Consider the following 10,739-nt stretch of genomic DNA (forward strand, 5'->3'; position numbering starts at 1 on the left):
AGAAAGGGAATACGATACCTGCGGCGTTCGCGACGGGGCGTTGCTTTTCCGAACGAGAAAAAGTGTGATGTGGCTGGTCCCCTGCACTAAGATTCGTGCTAATGATCCAAGGGTAGAAAAGACGTTCAGGCTGGGGTCCTGGAAATCTGACATTCGGGGGTTATAGATTCCGAAGAATAATGGTTGGATACAGCGACCGCCGTCCGCTCAGTCGGCTGGGCCGCCGGCCGCAAACGAAGAAGGGAGATAGAATTAGCAACCTCACGCTAAATTCCGTGAGCAATTAGCAGCATCTCGCTTAATTCCGTGAACAATTAGGCTCACTCCCTCGCTACCTAGCTGCTCTGAACTCCGCCCGAAACCCTAGCCGCCCCCATCATCCCCTTCCTCCCACCCCGCCGCCATGCCCACGCCGGCGCCGCACCTCGTCGACGAGATCCTGGAGGAGATCTTCCTCCGCCTGCCCACCCCGGCCGAGCTCGCCCGCGCCTCAACCGCCTGCCCCCGTTTCCGCCGCATCATCACCGACCGCTCCTTCCTCTGCCGCCACCGCAAACGCCACCCGCCTCCGCTCCTCGGCCTCGTAAACGTGGATGGCAGCTTCCAGCCAGCCGAGGCGCCCCACCCCTCCGCCCCGCTCGCCCGCGCCCTCGCCGACGCCGCTGATTTCACCTACTCCTTCGTCCCCGTGCCCAGCAATGGCATCCCCTGGCATGTCCGCGACGTCCGCGATGGCCGAGTCCTCCTGGAGGCCTGCCAAGTTTTGGAGACCCTCAAAGACATGGCGGTGTGTGATCCCTTGTCACGGCGCTACGTGCTGCTCCCGCCCATACCGACGGACGTCGCTGTCCAGGAAGAGTACCCATTTGATATCGTGCCCATCCTTGCTCCCATTGGGGATGATGAAGATGATATGTCGTTCAAGGTGATATTCTTAGCCATATATGGTTCCAAGCTAACCGCCTTTGTCTTCTCGTCTGTCACACAGCAATGGTGTATGGCTGCATCTATCGGTTGGAGTTTGTTAGGCGTGCCCCACCGTCCCCTTGGACCGTGCATGTTGTCAACTTATGGGTTCTGTGGCTTGTCCGGTTTTGACAACGAGGGCGGATGCTTCTACTTGGCGTCACCTTTGTTAGACAAGTTGTTTGTGCTGGACACACAGAAAATGGAGTTTTTCACTGTCAACCATCACACTGGCTACTATATACTCCTCAAACTTCTGCCTGGCCGGATACTCAAAGTTCTCGCCAGATACGATGATCCCCATAGAATTCAAGACAGAAGTATGCCTGGCATTGTAGTAGGTAGAGAAGGATACCTTGAGATGTTTTCTCTCATCGGTGATCACAGCCCAAATGGCTCATTTGATCTCTATCATACGACTCAGCAAAGCAATGATGAATCTTCCAATGAATGGCGGATGAAGAATATTACACCGTTGCCTGGAGGGCATGACTATTTCACCATGAGTGCTGCTGAGGGATTCTTATTCCTTGGAGCCACTACAAAAGATCAAGTGGACTTTGATAGAGAGTCTGGGCCGCCGTTGTCCAGGACTGATTGGGATGTACATTATTTTTCGCTTGAGGTCAAGACTTCTGAAGTGAGGAAGGTTTGCACGAGCAAGGGGAAATTCTTCCATGCTGAACATGTTCACTGGTACTTTGGCTACCCCCCGTCGCTGTCAAAACCGAGTGTATGAAGTGGTAAGTTAATTTGTTTTATGATCATTGTGCTCTGCTTGCCTAATAATTGTTCATGTAGATGTGATTGCTTTATGCTGTTACAAGACATTGTCAAAGTAGGGTAAGTTGGCATGATCTGTTTCCTGGTCAATAATTGCCTTGCAACATGGTAATAAAGTTAACAATTTCATTTCATACCAAGAAGGGTGTATATATCCCACCAAGTTTGCATAACATTTGCTTCAGTTGATGTCTGAGGGCCATTTACATCTATGGAAAGACGTTAATTTATCCTTTGCGTATTAGTTTCTGCTACATTTTGTTAACTGGAATTGGCTAAATGATCATTTGTCCCTCTTATAGACATACTACCTCTATTATTTGCCCCTCTTTAGATAACATTTGACCATTAATTTACTCTTGTTTAAATTTTTGTGCGTACTATTTTCGCCTTTCTAGTTAGTAGGCACTAACCCATGCAAATATGACATCAGTTACCTGCAAAAGAAGTATGACATAGGTTACCTGTAAAAGAAGTATGAAATAGAATTATAGGAAAGGAATAGGAGTACACTCTTGCAAGATTTTAAAACTGCATGTATGTTTCCAGTTGTGGTGAAGCCTGGAACTATATTTTCAGTAACTTTATACAGCTTTGTGAAGCTACTGTTTGGTATTTGTTTGTGAAAGTATAAATGTTCTGATATATGTTAGGTTAATTAAAATTGAGGCATATCCTGCTTCATATTTCGTTAATAAACTTACTGGAAGCCATTCATATTAAGGTTTTCGGCGCAGTTTTGCCTAGAAAACCGTGCAGCTCTATTCTCTTTTCATAAATTGCAGGAACACCCTACCCATTTGGAACAAAAAGCTGCCCATATATCTTCTATTTTTCTTTTCTTCTTTGAATATGATTTGGCACATGCTCCGGATGATTGGACAGATTATAGTTAGACTCCATTGACATGGTTCTCTTTGTAGCACATGAATAAGAGTCCACATGGTACCTAAGACGACACATACGTAATCAAAGATTCACATCGTGAGATTTCGGGCATCCATTTCTTGAAGCTACGTGTTATTTTTATCTATCTCTAAGGAAAAGGGCTAGCTGTAGGGCATAAGTGAGCCTTCAACCTATAAACTCCCTAGGACTTTTAAAAGCTATCATTTAAATATATCAAAATAGTCTTCAAACACAATTTGGAACACTAATGGGTGATTAGATATATTTACGTACCCTGTCAAATTTGATATTATCAAAATACTGTTTACAACGAATACACAGACATTATTCCCAAGTAGTAATATAAATATTTTATATAAAATATTATTATTCAAGTGTAGAAGGTATAACCTCACTAAGTTTCCAAAATCTGGGGGAGTAATCAAATAATATTATTGCTCTTAACATGATATGAATTTGCTTTATTGGGTACGTACATGAACGTACATCAATTTGAAGAGCATTTGCTTCTTGAATTATTTTCAAACTTTTCCTTCTACTGCACTAGCACGGAAGCTGAATTATCCGTTTGCATCCAATTAGTTGTGCTATTTCAGATTTATTAGTACAACAGTACAATTTTGGTCAATTCGAGCAGCTCTAGTCAACCCAACGGGCGAAAAAGCTCAAAGCACATGCATCTATCTTTATCATGAATGCATTATGGCATTCGATGGTTTCCACTAAAGAAGGAAAAAAAAAAAGCTGATTAATTAGGCAATTTTAAACGTACACATGGACCTTATTGCTTCATTAGTATGGGAGAATCCCACCCCACCTTGTATTTTCCAATCAGCTTGAACGCCTTTTGCAGGTTTGCTACAATGCTACTGAGATGTAGGTGACTTGAACTGTTATTCTGATTGATCTGATATGGCCGCCACGATCTGTACGACGTCCCAAACGTGGAGTTATGGTGGATTCATTACGATCTGGAGCATACAGATAAACCCAATGGGTTATATCTGTTTTATTTAGAGTCAACATGGTGGCTTGGAAGGAACCCCCAATTAGTAAATATATAAGACAAGATGCAAAGATATGGTTTTGTTCCAATTCCACAAGTCAAAGCCTTCTTTTCCTTCTCTTTTTACCTTTGCTCCCATATTCGTGTTTGGCTTGGTCCATACCGATACTAGCATCGGTGGTGGCATGGCAGTGCGAGCCCAACCGAGTAGTTTGCTAGGCTGCAAGCTCTCGACGTGACCTGTGGAGAGCTATCGACGAGCTTGCAACACTCCTAGGTGCAACAATGTCCAGCCCCACAACAAGTGCAGTGCTGCAACAATGGCCGCCGCACTCTTTGTATGTGGTTCAGTGTCGATGTTTCTACAGCTGCTGATGCTTCAAATTCCAATATTGATTCCACAGTTATGCGCAGGTAGATGGGCATTATCATTAGTTGCGGATCAGTGCTTGCGCATGGTTCAATTATTTCCTTCTTTTTTATCAATCAGGTTCTTGTTCAGAAAGAGCACAGCTTGGCATGGACAGCTGTGACTTGACAGTTGACAGGAGCAGAATGCAAGAACCAAAACAATCTCAGGAAAGGGAAAATAAATGGAAGTTACCACAAAAGGGTAGATCATCAATCCAAAAATCTCGGGTATACCATCAATTAGAATCTAGGTTATGCGCGATAAGTAATGTGGGTATGTTCATAAGAGGCTCAAATAATCAAATATCCTACGTGGAATAGAGGGACTCCTTAGAACCATGAATGTGGAGCTTACGTGCCTTTAGTTTTGAGCCGTGAATCTGTGATTTACTTGTCGATTTTGTACGGAGCACTTTATTGTGAAACCCTTGGAAGAACAGTTTTTTGTTGCATCCACATGATTCTAGTTTGTTCTAACTAGTAAGTATATCTGCAGGACTGATGAACTCGCTTTGCTTCTGGTGTCTCTTTTTGGGCCATGCATCTGGAGCCTTTGAGGAGAAATGGAGGATGGGCAAAAAGATGGTGCCACAAATAGTACTTGAGCATTGGTATTATTTACGGGGAATCATTGGTATTACTATTTGAGTCGATATACTTTGCTACATATGTTGATGTTAAGCGTGTCCAAGCAAGACATGATGGGAGCAAGGTGAATTTTGGCGAACGTTTGTATGTAAGATGCTTGTTGTTGTGTGTGTTTGGAAAATGGTCGTATACTGTTATCGAAACTCTCAGTGGTTGCAGCACATTATCCTCTCTGCTCAACATTGCTACTTTCATTGCTCGTGCTGGTTTTGAGTATTCACTATTTTGTGTTTTGTTGGATGCCTTTTGAAAGCCACGTTCTGAGGCAATCAGCTAAAACAAAACGGGCAAGCTTCATGCTTCACGCCGACATTCCTTTATCCAACATCTTTACAAGAGATATGCATCTTTTGAATGCCCTGTTAGATTAGATACATACTATGTTTCAGTCAACAAGTGACCAGAAACTCAACAATCATGATACTGCTTATCTAGCTGTGCTGGGAGCTCCTTTTTGTCTTCCTACTCTTTTGGCAAAGTTTTGCCTGGTAGTGTTCATCTTGGCAGGGAGGAGATAGGTTCTTTACGATGGGTTGCTGCTACATTTGCTAGAGTATTTGGACTTTGGGAAACTCACCAAATCACCTTTGCTGTTCTTTTCTCCCTCATTTTGAAGTGTACTTGTTGCCACAAACTTGCCACTGGGAGCACATTCTTTCTTTCCTTGTTGCTCACTGATCAAGATCCTATGTTTACTGCAAAACATGGACGTCGGCAGGAGATCTACCAAAAACATGAGATCTACAAGGTAGGCTGACTGGTTTGGCATTTTTCCTAGCATAAATACGAAAAAACATGAGATAGAAATGGTAGGCTGACTGTTTTGTTTTGGCGAATAACAATAATACTAATACTAATAATTCTATAAAATGTCGTACCTGCATAGATGGAGATCTTTCATTCTTTTAAAAGGGGAATTGAAGTTTGGAACTTGCCTGAGTAGCCAGTGAGTCGATGCCACAAGAACATCCATGATAATTTGCTCATTGTTATGCTTTTTAACCAAGCTACCATATAGACTATAGACTTAAATGGTCACTAAATTATAATTTAAAACTATATATATTTTCTTTTCATTGCTCTTCTTTACTACTCCCTCCGTCCCACAATATAAGACGTTTTTGCAAGCTATTACGTCTTATATTGTGGGATGGAGAGAGTATTTATTTAACTATATTGAGGTTCCAAAAAGAAAGACTTTGCATAGCTGAAGCACTACAACCTTTAGAGGTGAAGTATCATCGTTGTCAAGAATATTATAGATTGAATTGCATATGAGATTGGTAACAAACATCTCTTGCAACATGCAAGTCATAATGTGTTCAAGATGAACTTTGATAAGCATGCATGGCGGTGGCTGCGAAGATGGATGAGCGACTTGATGATAGCTGGTTCTCTCTTTGGGTTGATCCCTCCTCCCGAAGTGCTATCTTATGCTCTTATAGCTCCTAGCGTGCGGTATTAGGTTTCTGTGGCGATGCGTTGCGATTCTGCCCCTAGTAGCTTCACAAAAGTTGTTGATGGTGATGTCACGGAGGCTGCGGCAGGCGGTATGAGTGTTGGTACAAGGGCTTGCGCCCTTACCAGGTGCCGTCTTCTCCTCTGGTGGTTATTCCGCCCCTCCAGTTGACTAGAATTGATTTCTCAACTTCATATCTTCCATATATGAGCACATGCTACCGGGTCCAGGTCGTCCCTTGCCGTCCCCACCGCCTCCACCTGCCAACGATATCAGCCACCTCCTCCTCTCTTCCATCTCATGGTTGCGCCTGCAAAAGAACTGGCGATAAAGCTCGAGCGACGCGAAAAAAGTTGGACGAGGATCCTCTGAAAAAGAAAAGGTGTGGTCGGACGAGATAGGGAGGTGCAACCGGGACGGAGGGATGGATAAGTACCACCGCCGATCAGGAGAATAGGGGCGATGATGCGTTGATGAGTAAAGGCGAGCACGAGAACAAAGCCTCCTAGAGAGGTCGCTGGGCACAAAAAGATCAAAAAAGGTATCATCGATAATGGCAGCCCGCCTACTAGGACTCTACCCAAAATATCGAAGGAGACACCGCGACAACCCAATCAAAATCTACTACTGTAGATCAAATCTAAAATTTGAACACTTTTGAGGAAGCTTTAAAATTAGGAGCTAAACCTTTTAAAGATAAAGTTGCTCTGAGCCACCATCGACGGCCGCTTTCTCCTCCACCCTACACGTGACTATACCTGGCGATGGGATACCTGATCCAACTTGCCCACGGGCTGGGCCTGGGCCTGAGATCTAGGCCCGACGGCCAGGCTGAGCTTGGGCCTGACATATTTATGATTAAGGGAAGGGCCCAGCCCAATGGGCTTTTCCGTGGATGGGTCGGGCCTGGGCCTGATATCTAGGCCCGACGCCAGACCGGGTCGGGTCCAAGCCTAGGTTTTTTGCAGAGGGCTTTGTTAGGCCCAGCCCGAAGCCCGGGCGGCCCAACTTATGGCCAGGTATACACGTGACCCACCCAGCACTTCACCATGCGCCCATCCCCTTCCTCCCACCCCGGCTCCAAGGAATAGGAATCCCTCGCGTCCGTTCTCTCCTTCCAAAGTTACACAGCACTGTGAGGCAACACAAACCCCCAACCTCACCCCACTCCGCCCAAAACCCTAGCGACCCATCCCCTTCCTCCCACCCCGGCGGCCGGCGCCATGGCCGAGCCGGTGCCGCACCTCACCGACGAGATCATGGAGGAGATCTTCCTCCGCCTGGACACGCCGGCCGCGCTCGCCCGCGCCTCAACCGCCTGCCCCCGTTACCGCCGCGTCATCACCCAGCGCTCCTTCCTCCGCCGCTACCGCAAACGCCACCCGCCGCCGCTCCTCGGACTCCTCAGCGAGCAAGACGGCTTCCACCCCGCTCAGGCGCCCCACCCCTCCGCCCCGCTCGCGCGCGCCCTCGCCGCCGCCGCTGATTTCACCTACTCATTCGTCCCCAAGCTCAAAGTTGGTACCCCACCGTTCCCTGCCGACTGGTATCTCCGCGACGGCCGCGTCCTCCTCGACGATAGACCAGGCAAAACCACCACGGCCATGTTCACAAACCTTGCGGTTTGCGACCCCTGTCACAGCGCTACGTGTTGATTCCGCCCATACCCAAGGACCTAGCCGTCCAGGAAGAGAAATTTGTTCAAATCGAGACAATGCTCGCTCCCGTCGGTGACGAAGAGGATGAGACGGCCTTCAGAGTTATCTGCCCGGCGCACTACACCGGCAAATTGGTTGCATTTGTCTTCTCCTCCGTCACTTCAAATTGGTGTATAGCTGCATCCACCAGCTGGAGTTCTTTGGGCTTGGTTCAGCCCAATTTGACATTGTCCGATCACAGTTGCCTACAGGGCTGCTTCTACTGGTCGGACCTTTGCAGTTTCTGGAGGGACAAGTGGCTTGTGCCCTGGAGGGACAAGTGGCTTGTGCTGGACACGCGCACAATTGAGTTCTGCACTATCGACTTCCTCACAGGTTACCATAAGCAACTTGTAGATCAGCCTGGCCAGAGGAGACGCCAGTCTTCCATTGTAGTGGCTAGAGAGGAAGAAGCCCTTAAGATGGTTTCTCTCGTCGGTGATAGGAATACAAAAGGCACGTTTGCTGTCCATCACACCATTCAGAAAGATAACGATGACTCTTCCATGGACTGGCAGCTGAAGGAAATCAGACCGTTGTCTAGCCAGTATTACTATTACACCGTGGGTGCAGCTGAGGGATTCCTATTCCTTGGAGCTACTACCTTTGCAGAAGAGGAGTGGGTAGCTGATGGAGCCTGGTTGAGGCAGAGGAGTTATTTTGAAGTACATTATTTTTCGCTGGATGTCCGGACTTCTGAACTTACAAAGGTTTGCAGTAAGTTGAGGGCACTATTTGATAATGAAAGTATTTTCTGGTACTTCGGCCTCCCTCCATCGTTGTCAAAACCGAGTATATGAAGTGGTAAGTTTATTTTTTCTATGATCGTTGTGCTTTGCACTTTGCAGTTCTTATTGTTCTTGTAGAAGGTTATTCCCTTTATGTTATTATTATGAGAACCTGTCAAAGTAGGGAACGTGGTCTTGATTTGTTTGCCTGTTCAATAATTGCCTTTGTGATGGGGGCATAAAGAAGACAATTTCGTCATGCCAAGGAAGGCACATATATCCCACCAAATTTGCATATCCTGCTGCTTCAGTTAATGTTTGAGGGCCATTCACATCTTAGGAAAGTCTTTAATTTACTATCCACAACTTATGATTCTGCTACATTTTGTCTGGGCATACTGCTTCCTTACTGGAATTGGAATATTGATAATTTGTCTCTCTTATAGGTACCTCTAGTTTGCCCTATTTAGTTTTTTGTTTTGACAATTTACCCTTTCTAGTTATGCAAAACAATGTTTTGTTCAACTACTTTTTTTCTCTGCTATAGTCAGTCTTTTTTCCTTCTCCTTTTGCCTTGCCGCATCCTGGTGTTTGGGTTCGACCATACCCGTACTTAGCATCTACTCACGAGTCTCCAAAGCAACGAGGAAGACAATGTAGGTTCCCCACTTCAGTGGTGTGGCAAGGGTGACCACCACTGACGGCACGCATGCTGAGAGCCCCGAACTAGATCGCACAGCGAGCTACTAATGCTCCTAGCTGATGATGTGTGACAATGGCCAACCCCACCACAAGTACGGCTTTGCTGTGTTCTGATGTTCCAAATGTCACGTTTCCACCACTGTTTATACTTTGAATTCAAACATCAATGCCATGATTTGGCCCAGGCAGACGGCATTATCATTAGTTGTGGATCACTGCTTGCGCATTGGGTTCAGTTTTTGCCTTCCCGTGTCAGGTTATTGTGTATGTTCCTTCAGAAAGAGGGAAGTTTGGCAAGGACAGGGACAGAATTGGAAGAACAGAATAATTTCATGAATATCAAAAAGGGAAAAGAGAAGGAAGTGATTGCTATACGGCAAAAGGGTAAATTAATGGTCAACCCAAAAATGTGAACAGGGGTAAATAATCAATTAGGAGAGGCATGAGTAGGCTCAGTTATCCTAAGTCCTATCTAGAATAAGATGGCCAAGGGCTCTAACAAAGCATGAGCGATCAGCTTGTGTGCCTTTAGCCGTGAACTGTATTGCATTTTCAGTTTTGCACACACAGCCTTACCGTGAAACAAATCCAACATTTTCATTGCATCTAACACTGGTTGCTTATTGATTTTTAACTAAATATACCTGCAGGAAGAATCTGGCTTCGCTTTTGGGGTCTCTTATTTTGGGCATGCATCTGTAGCTTTCGAGGAGAAATGGAGGGTGGACAAGATGGTGCTGCGAACATGCTATGTCAGATTCAGCGTATTTCAGCAAGACACCATCTAAGCAAGTTGAATTTGCTGAACGCTATAGTATGTAAGATAGTAAGCTTTTGAGGGTGTTCCTGACCTGTAGTGGTGATGTACCTGTTCTTGCAGAGACCTTGCTGCATAAGGCTGCGTCGTATCATCCTGCTCAGCATGTTCATGCATCATCTAGTTTCCATGCATCTGATGATCCGTTGCTGCTTTAAGCTCTTCATCGCTCGTGCTAGTTTTCAGCGCTAAAATTTAGTGTTTTGTTGGGTACGTTTTAAAGCCAGAAAAGTAATTGTGATCACCTTGTGTCTAACATTGCTTACGTGTTGTGATTTGGTCAGATTTTGTGTCAGTCAGTAATTCGCTACCTTTCCATTATCAACTGGGGACTGATGGCCTCGCCGGCGCCACCGGCTGCGTCACCCCGCATTGTCCTCAGGGCTACACAGTGATGCTCCTATCCGAAATTGAAATCTAAGTTTCAGGCAACTGATAGATAGCTAACTTCTTCATATAATAACTATAAAAAAAGCTGACACGATTGTATTTCAATCGACGGCAGTTTTCATTGCTGGTCTGTTTTTGTTTTTGACATCTGTTAGTGCGATTCTTCTTAAAAGAGCGTTGCTGATGTGATTAGCCAAGCATCATTATGTTTTTCAAGGGAGTT

At 45.5% G+C, this 10,739-nt stretch overlaps 1 protein-coding gene across 1 annotated transcript; it reads left to right on the top strand.

Annotated features, from left to right (window-relative positions):
* Nucleotides 1–211: 211 nt before the first annotated feature.
* LOC123141141 (uncharacterized) lies at nt 212–4,918 on the top strand. The gene is made up of 2 exons (XM_044560365.1): nt 212–1,709; nt 4,572–4,918. The coding sequence occupies exon 1, from the start codon at nt 404–406 to the stop codon at nt 1,703–1,705; it is 1,302 nt and encodes a 433-aa protein (XP_044416300.1). The 5' UTR covers nt 212–403; the 3' UTR covers nt 1,706–1,709; nt 4,572–4,918.
* Nucleotides 4,919–10,739: the final 5,821 nt, after the last annotated feature.

Source organism: Triticum aestivum, chromosome 6D, assembly GCF_018294505.1.
Source record: "Triticum aestivum cultivar Chinese Spring chromosome 6D, IWGSC CS RefSeq v2.1, whole genome shotgun sequence".
NCBI classification, from domain to species: domain Eukaryota; kingdom Viridiplantae; phylum Streptophyta; class Magnoliopsida; order Poales; family Poaceae; genus Triticum; species Triticum aestivum.

Excerpts from the sequence above, each read along its gene's own strand:
- LOC123141141 (XM_044560365.1), top strand. The coding sequence starts at position 404 with ATGCCCACGCCGGCGCCGCACCTCGTCGACGAGATCCTGGAGGAGATC.